At 40.2% G+C, this 23,236-nt stretch overlaps 1 protein-coding gene across 6 annotated transcripts in view; it reads right to left on the bottom strand.

The window, feature by feature from the left end:
* Window positions 1-2,817: 2,817 nt before the first annotated feature.
* The window catches only part of Tbc1d4 (TBC1 domain family member 4), a 167,511-nt gene continuing 147,092 nt past the window's right edge, over window positions 2,818-23,236 (bottom strand). For 3 of the 6 annotated variants that reach the window (XM_040752029.1, XM_040752142.1, XM_040752168.1), the window contains 9 exons: window positions 22,318-22,478; window positions 20,513-20,722; window positions 16,792-16,953; window positions 15,888-16,046; window positions 13,351-13,595; window positions 10,868-11,027; window positions 8,286-8,455; window positions 6,760-6,936; window positions 2,818-5,099 (listed from right to left, as the gene is read on the bottom strand). In XM_040752029.1, the coding sequence (XP_040607963.1) occupies window positions 4,866-5,099; window positions 6,760-6,936; window positions 8,286-8,455; window positions 10,868-11,027; window positions 13,351-13,595; window positions 15,888-16,046; window positions 16,792-16,953; window positions 20,513-20,722; window positions 22,318-22,478 (1,678 nt within the window). In that variant the 3' untranslated portion in view covers window positions 2,818-4,865. The remainder of the gene's footprint in view (window positions 5,100-6,759; window positions 6,937-8,285; window positions 8,456-10,867; window positions 11,028-13,350; window positions 13,596-15,887; window positions 16,047-16,791; window positions 16,954-20,512; window positions 20,723-22,317; window positions 22,479-23,236) is intronic. The other 3 variants (XM_040752068.1, XM_040752106.1, XM_040752211.1) reach the window with 1 other exon arrangement.

Here is a 23,236-nt window from a genome sequence, read left to right as displayed (position 1 = left end):
AGTCTCCTGGAATTCAATGAAAACAATTGATTAATAAAATTATGTTTGCATAGATCATAAGCAGTGTGGGACACATGGTCTCATGCTCAGTATATTTCATTTACGTATACTGATATAACTGTTATATTACATAACAACTACAGAAAGTACCAGTGGCAGACGAGGCTACGGCACAACCAAAATCAGACTTAGCAAACCAATGAGTTTACTAGGTTGACCTGCAAAACACAAAGTCGGTGTTACTCACAAGCATGTGAATGATCCCAAGGTGCTGGCCCACCAGAAAGGCTTACATGTGGATGATGGCTTCTGCGTAGCTATCAGCAGGGGCCAGCGAATCTTCTACACTACATCCTGTATCACTTCCTGAGACTACAAGATTCCATGGGCTACTGGAATGGGCAACAAAGTAGGGCTAGTATCTCAGGTGTGGGTCTGATGACACTCCTCACTGTCTATGAGAGAATGGCAACAAGACCAATCTTGACATTCTTTCATGGCTTGCTGTGAGCTACTTCTAATAAAATGATAACGGGTGTTATGCACTGAGGACACCATTCTACAATAAGCATCTACACTGTAGTCTGTGAAGATAATGGTCCCAGATTATTCAGTGCAACTCACCCACTAGATTCTTACCACGTGCTGTGATGTATTTGATATAGGGTATAAAGTACTATATATGTTATAATCTGTATACAATATATAGCAAAAACTCCCTTATTAGCATACTTTCCATCCCCCCCAATACTTCTACTTTATTTTCTTAATCTGAGGTCTGTCTTCTCTTTTCAACTGAATCATCCAACCCCAGACTCTACTTTCATTTCTCACTCAACAAAACAACAGCCAAGTTGCTTAACCTCTTTGGATTTACAACTTTTTTCTTAGAAGTAGGGAATGGTAGCAGCTTAATCTGTAAACAGCAATGATGTGGGGATGGATAGTTGCTATAGGGATGGGAAGATGGTCTATCTGTGTAAACAAAGCTAGCAGGATCCAGTGACTATTCACATCAAAGATGAAGATGTAAAGATTAACTTTCCCAGAAGCCACTCTCATAGATCGGGCACTCACTAAATTTGTTTGGTTGGGTTTTTATTGCGTTTTCCCATTCCCTAGTTCCTGTTTAAATGTCTTCATGGGTTAGAACACTCTTCCTTGGTTAGTGGCAATTCCTTTTTCTAACTTCCCTGGAAGTAAAACTAAGCCTTTCACGTGGTCCACAGAAATCTTCACAAGAGTTCTTTTTTTTTTTTTTTGCCAGTGGAGGCCCATCTCTGACCACACCCCTGCAGGACTGCACTCATTTTGCCAAGTAAACCAGTATTAACAAACAAGGTGTGATTTACACAGTTTCCTCTCTTCATTTGTTGCCTTAGACTCACTAGGGCACTTCAGCTGTACTTTCAGCCTCCCACCAAGCTTCTCTTCCTTAGGACACTTGTCACACCCATTCCTGGAACTTCCCAACCTCTTCTGTCCCAGCTGAATTCAATGACTCTTACTGTTGATTTCTTTGCACGCTACAGTATGACCTCTTATGTTTTCAGTTGTTTTATAATTAACCGCTTCCTCCTATTTGGACTACAGCTCTCTGAGGACAAAGATTGTGAGTTCTCCTCCTTGGATTCAGCTTGCAACTGACCAATAAAACCAACTCGCTGAGTAAATAAACACCAGTGATGAAACCAAAATTCATGTCTAAAACTTCTAACATCCAGTGCTTTTCCTCTTCATGGTAACACTTATGAGAGTATCATCACTTTATTGTAGAGAGCATACTGTGAGGTGATAAATTTCTTAAACTTAACCTATCACTGTGAGAAAGAGAAAACTGGTAACATAACTGGTAAGTCAGTATGGATGTTGGGAGACTACACCATTAAGACCACCATGAGGGCTGGGGAGAATTGTTAAGAGTACTTAACTGCTTTTGCAGAGGGGCAGGGTTTGGTTTCCAGCACCCATATCAGGTAGGTAACAACGGCTTATAACTTCATCTCCAGGAAATTGGATGCCCTCTTCTGGCACTGTGGACATGTGGTGCACATAAGGACAATTGGGCATGCACACATATACATAAAATTAATAAATAAATAAATTTCACAAGAAGCACCACTACATCCTTCTCCAGCTTTTTGTTAAAGACACTGAAAAGATAACTACACACTGATTGGTAAGGTTAGTAATAAAACGTAACCTTTTTGTATACTGCAGACCTTGTTAAGGATAATTAAAAAGAAATATTATGCAAAAGTATATTCATATTGTTTCCATTTGTAAGTGCTTTCATTCTTAATTATTTGGAAGAAATCCTAAATAGAAAAATTCTTCAATTTAGCATCCTCATTCCATTTTAGAAGAGAACCTAAACAATAAAAGGGGTAGGGTTGAAGATACAGTTCAATAATAGAGTACCAACATGGATGAGGTCTTAGCAATAGTCTACGTAGTGCCTAGCATGCATGAGGTCTAAGCTTCCATCCACAGCACTGGAAACAAAAATAGGGAATGAAGAGAGGGAAGGAATGAGGAAGGGAAGGAGGCCTGGAGAATAGGACAAAAGGAGGGAAGAGAGAAAAGAGGTCTACAGTCACAACCTCATTGTGAAAGAAGTTGGAAATTGCTCAACACTATATTTTCACAATGGTCTTAAATTATATTTGTTGTCCTGGAATTTTCTCATGAGAACGTTCAGCATTTTCAGGTTTGGGTAGCATCAGTCCAACCCATGCAGGTTTTGACTTCAAGTCTCTAAGCAAAGGATTAAGCCCCACTCCATCCTACCCTCCCCCCAAAATAACAACAGCAAAGTTCAGGAAAATGCAGCAACATATTTATTGGAAATGCACAGACATTATATGAACCTGATGAAGATGTAAAATGACAAAGCAGAACTGGTATAACATTTTTCAAAATCACAAATGAGAAAGAAAAAATCATTTTCACAAGAAAATGCTGTATCCACATTGTCTTAATTGCTGACTTTGAACATCCAGAATATAGTGTACTTTTAACTAAGAAACCAAAAGAAAATATTTCCTTCCCCAACATGAAGACTCCTCAGTCACCACCTGGGCATCACACCCATAAGGCAATTTCTATCATCAGAAAGTAAGACTGTGTTCTTCTTCATCCTGGTAGGAGAATAGAAGACGCTACAAATGGATACATTTTCAGAATATCCAAGCAACGGATCAACTAATGGCCCTCATCCTAACAGAGAATATAGAACAAGCACTTCCGAGAATCTAGACGCTATAGCAACTCTCCTACATAATAAGACTTGGTGGTTTGGGGAGGAAACCCCCTGGATCCAACATCACCCTGATCTCAAGACTTGTGACATTCAAGTGAGGAACATCCGAAAAGGGTTTGTAGATGCTTGGCATCTACTGATTTACATTTTGACTTGTGAGCTCTATAATAAAATTTCATCTTGGGTATAATAAACTCTCTCTGAGGAAAATTAACCCCAAATAACCCTTCTGCAAAAAAAAGACAAGGACTGCCAAAAGCAGCAACAATAAACACTGTTTGGAAAGGCAGAAGCATTGCCTTCATGTTCAGAGGCACTGCTGTCAAGTCATCTCTGTTGTAGGGACTGACCGTGTACTAGGAAAATTACTTTCCACCCATGCACCGAGCATGCATGAACATTCCCTAGTAAGCTGTCTATACCTGCGAAACCAGGAGTCCAAATACAGAATTGTACAGGTTTTAACTGGGTTCAAGAAATTTCTCTTCCCTTCCAGTGTACTTTACATAGTTTGTTCCTAAACATTTCACAGTTCTAAATTTTCACATGAAAGGGGAAATTGAGTCATAGACGCTCTATTATTGAGCAAAAGATAAAAAGCAACTCAACATGATATGTCATCTTTGGAAAATCGATCATAATTTCATTTCCCTATCCTAAACTGAAGGTCACAAGAATTACATGGAAGGCTCCCATAATTTTGTGAGGAAAAAAAGCAAACCTTGTCACTTGGTAGATACAACACCAACCAACTGTTTACCACTGTTTAAGTCACTTAAATAAAAAGGCAAAAAGCTACTACAGACAATTTAGGAGCTTAGTTGTGTTTTTGAGGCCTGATATTTCCAGTTTGAATATCAATGCTGGTCTAATCTGCTAGAAAATTAGCAACATTCCTCTTCCCTTTGAGGTGGGTGGACTCAGACACAGGTCCTGCCTTGTCCCTGTGTGTCTAGCAAAGCCTAACCAGACTCAAGGTAAGTGAAGATCAGACATACTAGTTGTCACACAGTGGGCAAGGCCAGATAGGCCCTACCTTCCTAAGAGACTCACACATCCCTTACATGGAACAGCCACACACAGTTACAGAAATGTGTCTGCCTACCACACTGAGTGAAACATGCTAGTCTGGGGGGGAGGGGAAATACATTCATTTTTTTTCAAGTATATTTCAATACACAAAGGTGTTCTAGATTTGTTTCACTAGAAAAACAAAAAGATTTCATGTGTGTCCAAAAGGAAATGTCACTTCAACTTCCATTTGGTGTGGATTTCATGAAGTTTTGACTAGAATTTTTGACTAGAAAAGAAAAACTGCTCTGAATACACGTCTACTGTTTGATTTGAAAGCACTGATCTTTATGTCCATTTATGTATATTTATGTATACAGTTGGCAACAACCAGAAGAAAATCCAGTCTGGATGTCTATGATGGCTTAGGAGTAGAGTGCTCTGAGGAGAGCGACATCACCCACTGATGATCTCAGCACCAGTAATAGGTGTCCCACCAGATTTCTGGTCGACATTAGATCTGCAGTGCACAGGTGTGCCACCTTCCATGTATCGTAAGGTAGCTAGCTCTATGCTGAGGCCACATCTAGAACTATGGCTTATTTCCTGTCTTGGCTTTGTCATTAGTAGAGTAAGCTAGGTCTCTCAGCAGCAATTCACAGTTGGCCAGCGCATCCGCTGGTAGCAGCTTCCGGATTTGCTCCACAGTCTTTTGATAAGCCATCTTATCTTGTTCCAGGGTCCGGATTAAAGCCTTCATTTTGGTCTCTCTGGTCAAAAGAGTTTCTAGGTTGGATTCCAAGGCCTGGATTTTAGCATGAGCCACCTGTTTGTCAAGAAAAAAAAATCAAATTAAAAATTTTAGGAAGTCTGTTTCCTTATTACAGTAACAGCCATGCCTTACATTTGTTATTAGATAATTATATCACATTAGTTAACAGAATATCATGTGAACAAACACTGAGAAAAATGCAGTTGTTTTTTAAGAATATTTCAATATACAAAAATATTCTCTGGAATATGTTTTTTTTCTTAGAGTACTCAAAAATCTAAATATTAGAAACAGAAGATGTAAGTTCAGTGATAGAATACTTTTCTATCATTCTAAAGATCCTGGATTCAAACTTCAGCAACATATGTTACATATATGTAAATATATACATATATGTATGTATGTGTGATTGTGTGTCTCTCTGTGTGTGTATATATATATGTGTATATATATATATACAGACACACATGTACAGGCATATGTATATACACTCATTATACTCACATGACATTCATCCCTACATGAAGCTGAAGTCATCACCCACACTCACTGGTGTCCCCTGTCCTGCCTGCCTAAACGTGGAACAAGGACACTCTTGACTAGTTTTTGCTATGTGACTCAGTTTATCTCACAGTTTTGGGAGATGCTAGAGTAAGCAGCATGGTGCTCACTTCGGCAAGCACTCCCACTACCCCTGCTGTGTCACACATCATCATTTGAGCACACTGGTGAGGAAGAGCTCCTGTGTTTAAGAAGGAATCCAAGTGATTGGCGGTTCTAGACAGTCTTGCCCTTTAGTAACAAGCCTTCCAGAAGAACAAAGGTATTAGGAAAACTTCCTTAATCCCTTCCAAAAGCAGTACCTTCAACAACGTAAGACCTCCCAGGAGGTTTGGCTTCTACAGACATACTTGGAAATCCATTCATTTCAACTAATTGAGAAGTTTGACGATGGCTACCTGGAGCTGTCAATAGAAAGTCTGTAGCAAGTCTGTGTTATTAGTTCACTGTCGATTTACCCAGAGACATCTCCGCTTCTCTCCATTTCTGTTTTGCACTAGACAAGTATCAGACAAAACTAACTACATTTTCACAAGTGTTTCACTAGCTGCCTCCCTTCCTTCTGACTCCACCCTAACATGTCTTTGGTTATTATTGCTCTTTCAAACACGAGGCCTGAATACTTTTGTGATGCTTCCTTCTGAAAATGGACACATAAAACTCTGTTCATAGACAACAAAGAAACTCTGCTTCTCTCCACCCTCCCCCTCCTCCTCTCACCAGCATGAGGCCTGACCTGACAAGCTCTGCCAAGCTTTCTGACTGACTCAGCCTCCTTCCCTGAGCAACACAAAGGTCCTCCTCACTCACTGTTCATCCCTCAGAATCCAGCCCACGCTCACATAACCACATACCTGGTTCCTCAGGCTTTATTTTTTCCTCCCCCAGAAATTACCTGAATTTTATAGCATCCAATAAGGTGAACCCAAATTCTGCTTTGAATTGCTCTTCTACTATTTTGTGGATCTGTTCCATCCCCAAGTGATACTTAAGCTCCTAAGTACATTTGTTGACCTCCAAATACATGAACCAGATGAGACACCTATGTCACTGGTCTTCATCGGTTCAACCCACATTCATGCCCCAATCATCCTGAGCAGTTCCATGCAACAGTGCTACTCGCTCATAGTTGTTCCCATCTTCATTTCTGTACCTGGAGTTTTTCTAGAAGGTCCATGTTCTGTCTTTTCAGTTGGTTGTTGGCTCTCTCCAGCTTCTCCAGAGATTCATTATCATCACAGGCATAGGAAGATTCCAGAAGCTCATCCTGTAGTACATGATATTCTACCTCATAGGCATGTAACTGTTTGGAAATGTCCATCTCAAAAACCTGTTGAAGCACCATGAGTTGGTTAGTCTGCCCTTCAGTGTCTATACCAGGATACAAGCAGTGTATAATGATAGACTTCATATTTATTTCCCAGCACTATTGGGAACATTAAAATGCACCAAAAGGGAAAAACAGCCCTGGCTATCCACACAAGAATAAATGAGATACAGATCTAACTTTCAGTATGATAGCACACAGAGTATTTCTATGCAACTGAAACATCCTAAAAATGAGACCAAGTCACAAGAATAAACTAATGTCCAAGGGTAGTTAGCAACCAAGAGGACTGTAATCTAGAACTATCTCCCGAAATTTAGAGTACCAGGTCATCATTTGTTGTTGAGCAATGATTATCTGTGTCAGAGACAATCACTGCTGATTAGTAAGCAAAGCTACATAGGGGCATTTTGAATGTATTTGTTAATGGAGCAGAAAGGTCTTGATAAATGCCTATATGCATTGCTAGTCTTTGTGAGACTCTCTCAAGATAAGCAATCAATTCCATGGTCAATTGGTTCTAATCAAAGTCAGGAAAGTCCTGTTAATTTCTTTATTTTAAGTTGGAGGGCAGTGATTTAAGAGGACATACATTGTTTCATATCTCCAAAAATCATTATATGTAACTGCTTGATATGAATACAAGTTATTTCAGCCAGTAATATATGGTGATCCATACCCACAAGCCCAGCACTTGGGAGACAGAAGTGGGAGAAAAAGCAAGTTCAAGGCCAGCCTGGGTTCCACAGTGTGACCATGCTTCAAACAAATCAGAAAAGATATTTTAAAAAACAGACAAATAATAAAATATAAACAAAGGCCATAGTTTTTAACTTAAAGATTTTAATAATTAGAAACTACTGATTACTGTTTACATAATCTGCATATGAGTTACATTTTGTGGTTCTGAGGACCCAATCTGGACAAAGGAATGGTCAATCACTGAGCTACAGCACCATGGTGGCCTTAGATTTGCAATCCCACATCCTCCACCTCCCAAGTAACTGGGGTCACAGACCTGGTCACTCTTAGAAATTCTGAAAGAATTGGTGACATTGCAAAGCTGGTGAGCTTCATTTTTCTCTCTGGCCATACTAACCATTCAGGTTCTGACCAAGATCTCACTGATGGTTTAAATCAAAAGGATACCTTGAAAACCTACCATACATCACTATAGCATATTTCTGTGCAAAGGCAGATAGACGGTGTTAAAATGCTTAAATTTCATAGTCGTCTCAGCTCTAAATAAAATAGTTAATCAAACAAAAGAAGACCTTAAAGAAAATAGATGTTAGGCAAACTACATTTTTATGTGAAAGAGTTTAGCACATGTTGGATCATTTACATCATACCTGGGTAATAATTTTTTCCATTTCAGTGGTATTCATATCAGGCAATGTGCTTTTCAGAAATTCCACAATATTTTCAAAGTTTTCACACTCCATTATCAGTGCCTCCTGGCTGCTCAGTAAACTGAGAGCAACCTTAAATATAACTTCAGTTCCCTGAAGAAAAATAATATCTAGAACAAGGGATAAAATTTTCACAGTCAAAGTTGTGCATCTATTATTGCAAAGAGCACATTCTTTGTTTTATTGCAGCATCAGAATTAGAAAGCACGTAAAAGTAAACTGGTCAAAACCAGCTTTTATTTTTAAAAACAAGTTGATATGACTGAAACAAATGTTGTCTATTCATCATACTTTTATGGATTTCATATATGGTTAAGAAAACAAAGGAGACATCATGTATCTGTCTGTCTACATATTATTTAGAGTTTTACTGGTAAGTTTAATGGATTCTAGATAAAGTTCAAATAAGTACATTCAACTAAAAGGTTTTTCATAACAACAAATCAGTGTAGTCAACTAGTACTTTCAACTATTCATAATCCAAAAACAAATTAGCCAGTTAATATGTAATTAAATCTATATTCAAGTAGGAAATTAAAGAGGGAACTTCAGCATACACAAGATCTGTGCATCCCAGCCTGCTGTCATTTTTTTTTTTTGGTTTTACGAGACAAGGTTTCTCTGTATTATTTTGGAAGCTGTCGGTCCAGCCTAGCCTCAAACTCACAGAGATCTGCCTGCCTCTGCCCCCCAAATGCTGGGATTAAAGGCGTGCACCACCACCACCCGGCTGCCTGTTGTCATTTTTAGTCATGATCTCTAACAGGGAAGAGACAGAGTATCATTACCTCTGACATTATGAGTTCAAAGCAAATGAAAGAAACATCCCTTCAAGCGGACACAAGCACATCTAAAGGAATTTTTAGGAGACACATTATCAGAATCCAAAGCACCAGAGAATACTCCACTGGGAAAAAATGGTGTATAGTCAACAAGCAAGAGACAGCCAGGGATTGCAAGCCCATGTGATGCAATTGGGCATCACATTTCAGCTCCAGCTTTGTCAGAAGACGGCATTAGACCTCCGATTAAAAATGTGTGCTAAACCACAACATGGATATGTACACATAAGACACACACATGCTCAAAACTCAAGCTTCCCCTAACATCTTTGTATTTGTTATAGTCTGATTTTTTCTTAGTTTTATACTAACTCTTAAAAAAAGTTAATGACTTAAAATTAGAAAACACTTAAAATTTGATCAAAAAATTGCAAAGCTCCAATTTAGATGAGTGGTCCATAAATACAGAGCTGCTTGCTCAGGCCTCTAGACAGATGTGTAGAAGCCAGCAGATGTTGGAGCCCTCTCCAGGTCACAGAGGTCCCAGCCAATATCATTGGATAAATTTCTAGTGAACAGTACTTGCTGATGTCTTTCCTGTTTTGCTTTTAGACGCTGTGCTGGTTGGTTTTATGCTAACTTGACACCAGCTAGAGCCATTGGGGAAGAGGGACTCTCAACTGAGAAAATGCCTCCATAAGATTGCCTGTACACAAATCTGTAGTGCAGTTTCCTATGGTTGTTGATTTATGTAAGAGGACCCAGAACACACACGATGGTGCTAGAAGACAGTGGGTATTAGAAGAAAGTAGGCTAAGCAAGCCATGAGGGGCTAAGCTAGCCATGAGGGGCAAGCCAGTAATCAGCACTTCTCCATGGCCTCTGAATCTACTCATGCCTCAAGTTTCCTGCCTTGACTTTCCACAGTGATGGACTGTGGTATAGAAGTGTGAGCTAAAATAAAGCCTTTCCTTTCCAAGTTCCCTTTGGTCATGGTGTTTTATCATAGCAACAGAAATCATACCTAAGACAAATGAGGATTTGTTATGTAGCCCACAGTCTACGCAGTCTCAAACTCCCAATCCCGTCTCAGCTTCTCAAAATGCTAAGATTACAGATGTGCACACATACACTCAGGCTCATGTTTTCTTAATGATACTTTGAGGAACCCATTTAAGACCTGTGAAGAGATCTAAAGGCCCCCAGAGGACACACAAGCCTTGCCATGCTCTCCTTTCTTCAATTGCCAACCCTGTGGTTGGAGCAAAGCAATAATGTGCCTGTCTACATTCAGTGATTTTCCTCTTAGCCATAGCCTTACGGATTGGCTATGCCTCCTTCCGTGGCAGTAAATGTAGCTATGTAAACAAGGAAACAACAAATGTGATGTATTAACAACAGAAAGACTAAGAAATGCCACTAGAAATAGCACCCATAATAGCACAGCAGCTGTGTTCCTTTCTCTGTATTTTGAATCCAAGTTGAAGACGGTAATGAGAGAAAGATGAAAGATCCAGAAAGATAAAAATCTAGAAAACCATACAGTCTGTCCCTAATCCACATTTGAAAACTGTGTTTTCTAGGTTTTCCACACAAATAAGCATAAGCTCATAGGAACCCAATTCTTTTCCACTGTGTTTGATTAATACTTAGGATTTTCCTAGCCCTGTGGGGACTTCATTGACGATGACATCGGGAGAACATATACCACTCTCCCTATTGAACACAGGCATCTCTTACCAAAAATTCTGGCTACAAATCCTAAGGGAAACTGAGAGGCAAAGAGCGTGAGGAACCAGGGTGCCGCGTACAGGCTGGGGCTGATCTCATTCTCCTCAAGATGATTGTAGAGCTCTCGGTGGTAGTCGTGAAGGAGTCTGGACAGCTGATACATCTGGATCTGCGGTTCATATAGAGAAGAAAAAGAAAACTTGCAGCAATCTGCATGTGTATCCAACATACAAACTTCCAAGAACTCACACACACACACTTAGTAAAGCAACACATCTTTATTTTTATTGTTAACTTTAAAGATGATGTCCAAAAACAAGGTCACTGCATTTAGGGCATAATTCATATCAGTATAAACTCAACTAGGTCTCCTAATCAAGCGTGTCTACCATGTGTTTGGTGTGGTGTGTGTACTTGGAAAGGACATCATTCTTCCAATAGGAATGAATTGTTTTTGAGTCTCCTAACAGATTTCCAGTATCTCCTGCTGAATGAAAACTTTTTCTTATAAAGAGACATAAAGTAATAAAAAGTGCACGCTAACAACCAATCATGTTGTAAGTTCAAGAACGGTTTCCAGAGCATAAACTAAAAACGAGACAACTCCCGGGGGAAAACGAATCACCAAGTATTGCACATAGACACTGCCGATCCCATCTGAGCCTTATCAACAACACAAATCTTGGAAACTGAGTTTCCACACAAACTGTAAAAGGAACAAACCAGAGCCACAGGAAGTCATGGTAAGAAAATAAACAGCGTGGCAGCAGGCAAACACAAACAGAGGTTTTGTAATGAGATTATTATCTCAGTAAGCCATGTCCAGAAGGAAATCATACATTTCCCCCAGACCAGCTCCGGTTTAGAAACTAGACAGGGTGGGCGTTCGTCAGCAGAAAAACTAGTATTTCGATAAGCTCAGAATCAAACCTTATTAGCAGAGGAAAAAGCAAGTATGTTGATAAAGACATTCTGTTCTTGTTCAGTTGTGACCATAATAAAGAAACAAATGTTTGCCATTTCATTATTTTCATTCTGCATCCTATGTTCTAAACTGGAGGCTAGCAATATTTCCTCCATCGAAGTAGATTTGGGCAGATGCGAAAACCAAGGCTCCTACAAAGGAAGTTTTAATAATAAAGCCCTATTTGTCCAAAAAAAATCAAATCATTCTCCTATTCGGCAGTGCATTTAACCTGGCAAGGCTCCAGATAGGAGGAAGCGACATGAGAAGGGAGGGTAATGGAAGAGGCGAAAGAGGCGAAAGGCCACACCAGACTTCAGAGAGCAGCAGAAGGGTGCACATCCAGCACAGAGCTCCGGCACAGAGCATCCAGCACAGAGATCGGCAGAGACAGATAGTGATGAAAAGGAGACCCACCCCTGTTCATAGTTAAGGTCACTGAAGCAGAGCCTGTAGTGCTCACACTCAAGAGTGAAGCAAGAAAACAGACCTCCCTTCAAGGAAGCCAGGCTCACTAGTGTAGGTAGGGAAGGCAGCTGAACCATCTTTGGAAACCTCAGGGATCAAACCCTACTGGCATCCTGCTAGCAATGGAAATGTGTCCTGTTTCACTTTCTGAAGCAGAGTTCAGCACTCCTGGGATGATAACACCTAGGAGGTTGTCACTGCTGGCAGGAACATTTACACTTCCAAAATAAGGAAGAGTATTCTTGGTAATTATAATGATAATTTTTATGATTTTCTTTGAGAATTTCTGACATAGCACACTGCTTACATCATTGTAACAACTCCCTCACTCCTACTTCTCCTTCCAACATGGATTCATGACCTATCCCATAATTGCTATTGTTACATACATATACACACATGTACAACCCTCTGAGTCCATTTAATGTTGCTCTTATGTACATGTGTGTAGGGATTATCACTTGGGACTCTTCTGTGATGTTTCCTGAATCATACTGATTATTAATGTATGAATCCAACTGACCTATGCTTATGCAGGGTTAAATTTTTATTAGGAATTCTCTAATGAGAAAAAATATTGTATTTTAAATTTATAACTAAATCTTTCTGCCTGTGGACCGAAATCCCTGTTCACATACAGCTTCTTTTCTCTGAAACTCTAATAACAAAGAAATTGTTTTCTGAAAACCAGAGTTAATTTAATTCCTTACAGTTGTGCCAATGTTTTCTCTCTGATACAAAATATAAGTACACTGTTCAGAATAAAGCATCATTTAGCCCGTTAAGTAGGCCTATACATAGCTGCCAAATCAGAATTGGACTGCTATAGTTGTATACCTTGGTGAGCACTTTCTGCATGCTTTCCTAAGCACATCAGTATTTAGCAAAATCTCAAATCCTCACCTAAAACAATGATTAACATATATCCATTCATTTGCCCAAGTTCAAAGACACCGGGCCTAGACTTCATGAACTCTGAACTGTGATTCAGAAACGGCTGGCACCGAGACCTCTGATGAAAACCTCCTGCATACCTGAAGACCAAGAGTTGCTGCCTCACCTGAAGCGACATCATATCCGGTCGGTACTGCTTGCGGAAGCCCAGGTCGTACATAAGGAACTTGAGCATTTCAAAGGCTTGCTCTTCGCTCATATGCAGAAGCAGTACTCCGGCCACAAAGCTGATGCCCTGACAGTAGCCCACCTCTTTGTCCAGCAAAGAGTAAGCTTTCAGCAGGTTAAAGAGGGACAGCTGCCCTGCTCCAAGCTGCACTGAAAAGTAAGGGTGGGTGGGAAACGTCCTCCCTGTGGAGGGAAAGGAGAACCAAGCTTAGAAGTCAGAAGGGAAACCCAAGGCAGTGACCTCTGAAAAGAAGCAGCACTCTGTCAGGGAATGTTCATCTCAGAGGCTCTTCTTCTCTCCCTCCCCCTCGCCACCCTCTTCCCCTCGCCACCTTGTACTCTATGTTCCACACACATGACAGAGACGACCATTTTATGCTAAGCAGCATTGCTTCCTACAAAAGCAATGCCATTCAACAGAAATCTGTCCTCGATGGTAGAGCCCGGAGGTACTACAGATCAAAACTCAGATTGATTTTGAGTTTGAATCAAGGCAAAGTCTAAATTCATGTAAAGACCACTCTCTAATGAAAATCAAATTCTATAAGGTGTCTTTATTTAGGACAAAATCTTGGTAACCTGCAATCCGATTCACTTTTTATTTTGTGTGTTTGTAATATGATACTAGAAGGATTTGTTTGGTTTTATTTTGCTTTACAGGGAGTCTATCATTTAGGAATTATGCTTTTTTAGATAAATTTTATCTCTGTTTCCATAAACCATGTAACCCTCTTTTAAAAAATATACAACATATGAATATAATACAAGCACGAATATGTACACACATATATACACACACATGTCCAAGGAAGATAAAGACAGTGAACGCTCAATGTGATTTCAAGTAAATTTCTGCCTAAAATTTACCTCTGGATAGGAAATTACCATGGAGACACCAACATGCAAACAAACTCAGCCCTGCATTTCTAAAATGCTGATGCTTGGTACTGCTACAGAGCCACCCTCCTCACCAAAGCTGTTGACACTAGCTTGGGACTTTCCTTGAGCCACCAGAAAACAAGGACGATGTGAGCTTCCTTGTCAAATGACTGACTACTCAGGTCAACTAGAATCTGCAATAGTGGGGAGATTTTGAAGTGTTTTCCAGCACATAGGCTGAAAAGTGCTTTCTGTTTTCCTTTTCTGTGTTTTCCAGGAACTGATAAGATTATTTCTGCAGCGTAAGGAGGAGAAATGAGAGGAGGCACGGGAGAGGAATGGAGGAACACAGATGGCCACTGGGCAGAGGCAAATAACCAGTTTTTAAAATTAGCAATCTAATTTCTCCCTTCAATCTTTTGCTAAGAAAAAGTTATAAATACACTGTGTATCCAAGAACACAGCCTCCCTCCATCTTTGTCTGGCATTCTTTCATTGAAAGCTCACTCACCATTTTCCTGTTATAAGGGACATCTAGACTGGCCCCAGCTGCAATGCCCTGGTCCTACATCTCATCGCCCATTTACCAATACATTTCCACAGCTTGGCAGGGACCATGGGGAAGGACAAGGTTCTCAGTTAACAAAGGAACAGACTTGGGAGAAATGCAACCTGTTGACAACCACAGCCAGGACATCGACTGAATTGTTCATTTTCCCTATAACATTTCCACTTTGGTTCTATTGGAATCAAAATATATTGAGTTGAGCCCTTCCCCCAAGAAAAGCTGTTTGCCAATGAAAAGAACAGAGGCAAACACTAGTTTTTAGCCAGTGATTTTTCTTATATGCCTAATATAAACTGAACACAAATATAAGGTATTCCTCTCTTTACCACTCAGGAACTCAACTAAAGGTATTGATTAAATAGCTAAATACCAATATAAATTTTAGATACTTCAAAATAGTAATATATATATATAAACATATATATGATAATTGGCTTAAGAGAAAAAATGATTTTTAAAATTATACTATGGGGCTAGGGATGTATCTCAGCAGAGTGCATGAGCAGCCCACCGGTCCACACATATGGCTGCTTGTTTTCTGATTTGCCATTATCTAGTCATTCTGGAGTCCCTACCAGGATGACTTTGACATTAGTTTGTACAGTGATTGCTGAAAGTTGGTATTCAGAAGTGTCTGAAAGTCTTCAAAGTCCTGTTAAATATCTCTTTACCCTTTTAACCTATTTCAAAATCAGCACTGATCATGACAGAGATGCCTGGCTGAGGGGATAGCTCAGTGGAGGAGCACTTGCCTAGAATGCACAAGGCCTTGAGTTTTATCTCCAGCACTATAAACATACACACACACACACACACACACACACATACACACACACGGTAACTGAGCGCATCCCGTAACATGGCCTTCACAGTGATTCCCACTTCAGAGAAGTTTGGGGGTGAATATTCCACTCATGGTTCTTTAATCTGAATATAAGGCCAACTAACCCAGACAAAGGGGTCAGCAGCTCAGTAGATGTCAACCATCTTCTTTATCACCGTTAACCAAGCAACAAACACAGACATACCCAAATCCACAAGTATGGCGTGCTGCTGAGCAGTGAGCTGCTTCAGAAGTTCCTTGTAGGAGGTGTCTGGAGGCTGGTGCTTGTTGGGTAATCTGTGCCTCAGGCGGTATTGTAATGCTAGAAACTGCCAAATTTCCCCTCGTCGACTTTTGGGAACCCCTACAACCCGAGATGCAGAAGTCAGATCATGAGTTTGGAAATAAAGCCATGAAGCCACAGTAGGTGAGCTGAATCACAGGGAAAACTGAATCTCTCCTTTCAGCTGGTGTTCTCCAGTGTGCTAATAGCATCGCATTTTGATAAGCTGTCTTTCATAGACCCATCACCATTATTATATGTAAATAAGTATTTCTGATCAAATGCTGGTGATGAGTCAAGTCAGTGCATCCTCACTATTTCATGGCAACAATTAGACATGTCTACTAAGACACGCATCTCTTCTTCGGTAAGCAATGAACACCGAGCATCAGAAAAGCTGCACTAAGTATGAAGGAGTAATAGTAAAGTCAGAAACCTTTGTGGGGACAGAGTCACCAATTTCTCATCAATCCTATTAGCAGGGTATAGGTAGTAACAGAAAACCCATCCATCCACACAGCACTATACTTTCCTTCCTTCCTTTCTTTCTTTTTTTTTTCTTTTTGCTTTTTCGAGACAGGGTTTCTCTGTGGCTTTGGAGGCTGTCCTGGAACTAGTTCTTGTAGACCAGGTTGCCCTCGAACTCACAGAGATCCACCTGCCTCTGCCTCCCAAGTGCTGGGATTAAAGGCGTACGCCACCAACAACCTGCTTTACTTTCTTTACAGTACAATACAATGTACAGGACAATAATATGTTTCTACTTCATAAATCAAAAACATCTCCACAGCTTTCCATGCTAATAGGTTATGAAAATGGTGATTACCTTCTTTAAGGGACATGTGAATGTCTTCCATGTCGCATCTGATTTTAGTTCTGCAATTTAACAACTTCTTGTCCCATGTTATTAAGACTTCCTTCTGACATGTACCAACTTCTTCATAGTCTAACTTAACTTTTCTAGACTGGAGTTCATCTCTTCTTGCTTGAAAAAAAAGAGAAAGAAAGAAAAGCAATGAATCAAAACCACCCTGTTATTACAATACAGCATTGTAAATACTGGATGTATTATTACTATAACCACTTACTCTCCTCTGGAGGGAAAAATTAAAATTTTGAGGAAATGGGGCTGGAGAGATGGCTTAGTGATTAAAAGGATCCAAGTTAAATTCCCAGCACCCACATGACAGCTAACAACCATCTGTAATTCCAGTTCCAGAAGATCAACACCCTATTATAGCCTACATGACACTGCATACCAGTGATGTTCAGGGACACATGCAGACAAAACACTCAGGTACATAAAAATAAGGAAAATCTTTATAAGTCTTTTGGAGGAAATATAGGAGGTTTACAAATGCTGAGTCATTCCTATGAGAAAATACATACAGCACCTAAGAACTTTTTACTATTTTATACTCTGCAGTTTTGCTAAGTATAAATAAAATACAAACTGCTGCTGAAGAGATGTTCTGTGTGTTCAAGATACTATTAACCAAGCCTGAAATGGACCTCTGGGACCCACATAGAGGGAGGAGAGAATCAGCTTTCAAAATCTGTCCACTGGCCTCCACAGTTCCACTGTGACATGAGCGTGCACACACACACACACACACACACAGGTGTGCGTGCACACAAATAAGTAAATGTTAGCAATGCTATGAATTTCAACTCTGGGAAAATATGAAAGCGTTAGAAGCAGCAGCTGATATCAACTTTAACATCATTAAAGCGGCTAGAGATGTGGCTCAGTGGTCAAGAACACTGGCTGCTGTTCCAGAGGATTCTTCGAGGACACTGGTGCTCATGTAGTATACTGAAACACACGTAGGCAAAACGTTCATATACGTAAAAATAGATTATTTTATTTTATTTACTGTGAGAGTCTAATGCATCCCTATTAGTTGTAGAGTCATTCATATTTCCCTTAACACTAGACTATATGTTCCTGTATTCATCTTTAATAACCTTTTGTTTATTTGAGGTGCGAGGATTGAGCGGAAGGCCTGGTGCAGGCTAAGCATGCTTTCTACCACTGAGCTATGTACCGGAGCCTCTCTTCTTCATAACCTTAAAAAGGGAAATTCATTGTAATGACGCAGACTTCTTCCTTGCTTGGTGATCTAAACCACAAGCCCAGACTCATTAAAGGAAATGCCTATAAAAAGCGCCCGCTGCCTTGACCGGTCTTTATGTTAAATAACAATTACGAGAGAACAGAGATACAGACACGGGAGTGCACATCCCACCCTTCCTCTTGGTCTCTTCACAGGAATCTGAATGTTCTCCATCCCCTCAAGCTCCCTTCTCCCTTGGTCAGCTTACCTTCTGCAACACAAATCTTTGTCAAGCATCCAAAGTCCTCGACAGCACAAAAACAGTAGCAGGATGAATGTTACTTTTTACTTAATGCAATTAAAACCATCCAAAAAGAAGCAAAATACCTTAAAATGAACTATTCTTCAAGCAGGGTGATAAAGATTCCTATTTAGAAGTCTGAACATAGCCAAAAGGCAGATGAACTACAAACACATTTCTCTTGGAGGCCACTAGGTGGCTTTCTAGTGCGGTTCAGCCTGGGATATGTTCATGTGTATGCAGGGGATAGTTCTTTCAAAGAAGGAGGTCTGCCGAAGCTAACAATAAACACAACTCTCTATATGCATCGCTACTCACAGTGTGCTTAACAGGGAACTACACATATCTCCTTAGCTATCTTTCCTACACCCTTTCTTGTCAGTGTGCATCCCAAATAATCCTAAGAACCTGTTATATGCTAGTCACAGACCCTGACTAAAAAATGGTAAGAACACTGATTTTTGTCCTCTCTCAATTGTTTAACTGTAAGGCAATGTTGGGAAATGATTGCCATCCATCTAGAATCTTGTCCTTTATGCTTAAGCTGTGAAGTAAGAATGGAGTTGATAAAGCCTTTACAAAAGAGTTCTCATCATCTTCTCTGTCCTTACTCTGTAAAATTACATAGTGTAGCTGACCTCAATAAAGACGTGCAATCACTTATACTAAAACACACCACCATTTCATACTAGCACACACAGTGGGGAGACATTGTAGAATACTCAAAAAGGCCAGGGAGTTAGAACAGGCAGCCCTGTGTTCTAAAATTGGTCCCCCTTGAGTGCCACCGTGTGACTTCAGGTGAAGTCTACAGTGTGCCCGCACTAGTCACTTACTGGTCTCTAGAATAAAGACTGAGCCAAACAAGGCCATTCATTTGTCCGTTCAAACAACCCAAGAATCTAAAACTATCCTTTGATACAGAATATAAGATTTTATTTGAATATACTCTTAACTGAACTAAAATCCATGCTTTCAATGTTTATAACAACATTAATCATCTTTTTGCCAATTTCCTTTTATGTTCAGGATAATCAAGATGAAACTAATTGCTGAAAAATATGACTTCTAGTCCTACCAAAATCTTTGAGAATCCCAGAGAGTATACTATGTGTCACACAACCTCTTAAAAGCTGAATTGAGTTTTTAATCTTGAGAAAAGACTTATTTCCTAAGGATATTTAGCAACTTATGTACTTTGCATGCTGGTAAAAAATAACAATAAAAATAAACAAAATAAGCGGTGTTAATTTTTTTCAAGAATCAAAACCTGAATTGCATTGAGGTACAGTAAAGAGGACATTATGGCAGAAAATAAGCTCAGAAATGTAAACACCTACATTTTTAAATGTCTTCTGGAAGACAATACAACAAAAGTGAGAGACAGAAAAATGCTATTTATACATCTCCTGGAAACCTCAAATGCCAAGGGCCCCCTTAAACTAATCATTCATTTTACAGATAGAAAAGCAAACCCTTTGGGTGAAGTAATTTGCCCAAAATAATGGTATTTGTGTATGTTTTGGATTTGGGCACTATCTGAGATCTCTTTGATCTACTGGAACTGAAACAAATTACATCATCTTTTCATTCTAAAGCATTTAGTATATACAAACCTAGTAGTAAAGCCGTAGCCAGCTCTTACAAATATTAGATTATAACTTTAGTGATTTAAAAGTCATTTTAAATGGAAAATTTATAAAAACCTAGCAACTTGGACCTGGTTGTATTTAATTGGTGATAATTAAATTAGATACAACTCAGAAAAATTTGCTCGAAATGGGCATATTTCCCTCAGAATGAATGATTATGCCTGGAAGTTGCAGATCATATTCAAAAAGAAAAGATCTTCTTTTTTCATGTGGCAAAGTTTTTCTTAACTAATGCATAACAATACTAAATTGCAGTCCTGGTAAATACAGGGATCCTATGTGTCTGCACTCTTCATTATGCAAAAAGGCTACTGGTATTTCAACGGTATCAAATAAAAAGGCAAAATTTTAAACCCTTCTTTCTCAAGCCATAACTCACACACATACATACACACACAGAGGAGAGAGAGAGAGAGAGAGAGAGAGAGAGAGAGAGAGAGAGAGAGAGAGAGAGAGAACCAACCAATATTCAATCAGAGTATGCATCCACCCAAGAATGAGTTATATGGAGCCCTTAGCCCTGCTTGAATGGCTAACCTTCCAGCTTCTGATTTTCTTTCTCCATCCGAAGCAACAGAATTTGCTGGTGTATAGCTTTTTTCCACAGACTCTTTAGTTCCTTTGATTTCTTTTTTTCTTCAACTTTTTCTGTGTCCTCATCACCAGACAAGAATATAACGAGAGGTTCTTCCTCCATAGTGGGAGTGAGAGGGGACAACGGGAGCAGCTCGGTCCTGTCCAGGCCATCTGCAGAGAAGAAGACAGTGAGTGGCATCCCGCAGGGGTCCCTACACTGGGGCCTTCCCTGAAGAATGCACGCTGCTCAGCACAGGGAAAGGTGCTCACACACCGCTTTCCCAGTAGCTCTGAGTTACTGGAACCAGTGATTTAAGGTAAAGTCAGACTGAATTCCCCTTCCAGGTTTCCCTGTAGCAGTGAAACAAGAACACGCGTGAGGTCACCACTTCCTCTTTCCACCCAGAAACACAAGAGCCCGTGGCTGCAAAGCCAACTGGCCTTTCCCCGGGGGCTGACACTTCTGCAATTCATCAGTGTGTCTGTCCTCAGCCTGTGCGACACAGGGCTGTGTGAGTAGGTGTGGGTGACCTCTTGAGGTCCCTGTCTACCAGCTGAGTCCCACAGGATACCACAGCTGAACAAGGCTGGGACTTTCCACTCTGAGAAACACACCAAGGCCATTCCCTCCCAGCATAGTTTCCTTAACTGGCTTGCCCAAGCCATTTCTCTCCCGCTACCCCAGCTGCTCTCTGCTTATGCCAACTATTATTCTATTAATAGAATGATCTTATCTCCTAAAACATTTCAATAACGGCTGACATCGCCAAAAAAATTAATAACAATATATAGCTCTCTGGGAATAGCATGTAAAAATCTTGTCAGGATCACCCCAAGATGATTTTTCCAACCTCAGATCTCACTCTCCTGTCCAGGATACCCTTCTTGCTCAATCCCTCACGATCCTCTGGCCTGAACACTCTCTCAGTATGAATCTAGAACTTTCCCGGGATATGTTTCCCCCGAAGATGAAGCCCTTGGACCATCCTAGGCAGAGTCAGTGTCATTTTCTGCAATGCCAGTTTATCCTGTTTGTAGATTCACTGATCTCTGCGGCTAGGCCATTGTTACTCCTGTGTCTGTAGACCGGTGACGGTTGCCAGCCCCATGACACCTCAGTACACTTAATCTCTCATTTTTACTTTTAGATAAATGCGATGAATCATCACCTCCCCTACCCTCTATCTCTCTTTCCCATTGTGATCAGAAAATGAAGTACAGGTGATCACAACTGTGGGAAACTTACCAACATATTTATATGCTTTGGCCAAATATATAACTAATTTGCATGTGTACTTCCTATGTGTTCAGATGGATTCATTTTCTCTACAGTGGCAAATTATTTATCAGTGTTACATGAAGCTTGTTCAGTTGCATTATTCACATGTTACACATGGTTCACTTTCCTATTCTGAATTTCCAGAAAGGAATTTATTAAAATCTCTAATATGCCCTATTGGCTTATTTACTCTTCTTAAAAATTTGCCTGCATAGAATTCTCTGGCTCTCAGGCATGCATAATAGAGCATATCTCCCAAGCATTGTAGAATAATACCCAAGTCAGAAATCTCACTCACGCTTCCAGTCAAGCATGTACCAGATATGTAGTCTACTGTGCCATAATGATCACTTAAAATGAGTTGCAACAGGGCACACAGGAAGCTATGATTCCCCATATTCTCCTAAACCTCTACACATTGAGCATGCCCATTCTGTTCCCTAGCTTAGGACAATTGTGAGGAGGAATTGGCTGACTTCACACAGACCTTTTTGCTGCATTGCTGATGGGGACTTGTTCACAGGAGATGCAACCCGGAGGAAAATACGCTGCCTCCAGGAGATTCTTCGAGGTGTGACAGGGGTTCCCCCAGCATTTAGGGACTCGTTGCTGCAGGTGGAGGAGGTCCTCTTTCTCCCTTCCCCATCACTGTAGAGTGCCAGAAAAAAAATGTAACTGGTGAGGAAGACACACACTTCCCAGAGAAACGGGAGCGCAAGCCATTCAAAAGTTCTGCCGCAGGCAAGCACAAGGCACAGGCAACAGGGAGAGAGGAATACCAGCCACCACCACGTCTTGGAAAAACTGCCATCCAGGTCACAGCCCAGTCACAGAAAGTCAGCTGTTTCTACTCCTTCCTTAAAAGGCAACCAGCCCTGGTTCTAATCTGAGTCCCTAGGCAAGGAAGGAACTTGTACGCCTAATGTCATTCTTAAGTAATGAATTTGTTGATGTCCGAGGAAACAAACCTGATCCGATGGAAGCTGTCTGTACGAGGCTCAGAAAGACCTTTGCTCACAGCTCATTCTACACATATACAGCATCGCACAACCTAATGTGATTGTTAGAATTGATAGCTACCAAACATCCAGACCCTGGCAGAAAATAACCTGAATATAGGCAGAATGGTCAACCTGAGGTTTATTGTTAAGTTATGTATAAATAAATTTAAAGTTAACCAGTCAGGTATGGTGGTACAAGCCTTTGACACCTGCACAAGGGAGGCAGATGCAAGTCGGTCCCTGAGTTCCAGGTCAGCAGGTTAGATAGAGCTACACAGTGAGAGTTTCCTCAAAAAAAAAAAAAAAAGAAAGAAAGAAAGAAAGAAAGAAAGAAAGAAAGAAAGAAAGAAAGAAAGAAAGAAAGAAAGAAAAAGGTTGACTAGATTTGTGTGAAACATGACTTTA

This window comes from Mesocricetus auratus, unplaced genomic scaffold (assembly GCF_017639785.1).
Source record: "Mesocricetus auratus isolate SY011 unplaced genomic scaffold, BCM_Maur_2.0 Super-Scaffold_2245, whole genome shotgun sequence".
Classification (NCBI taxonomy): Eukaryota; Metazoa; Chordata; class Mammalia; order Rodentia; family Cricetidae; genus Mesocricetus; species Mesocricetus auratus.
This window is presented reverse-complemented; position numbering and strand designations above follow the sequence as displayed.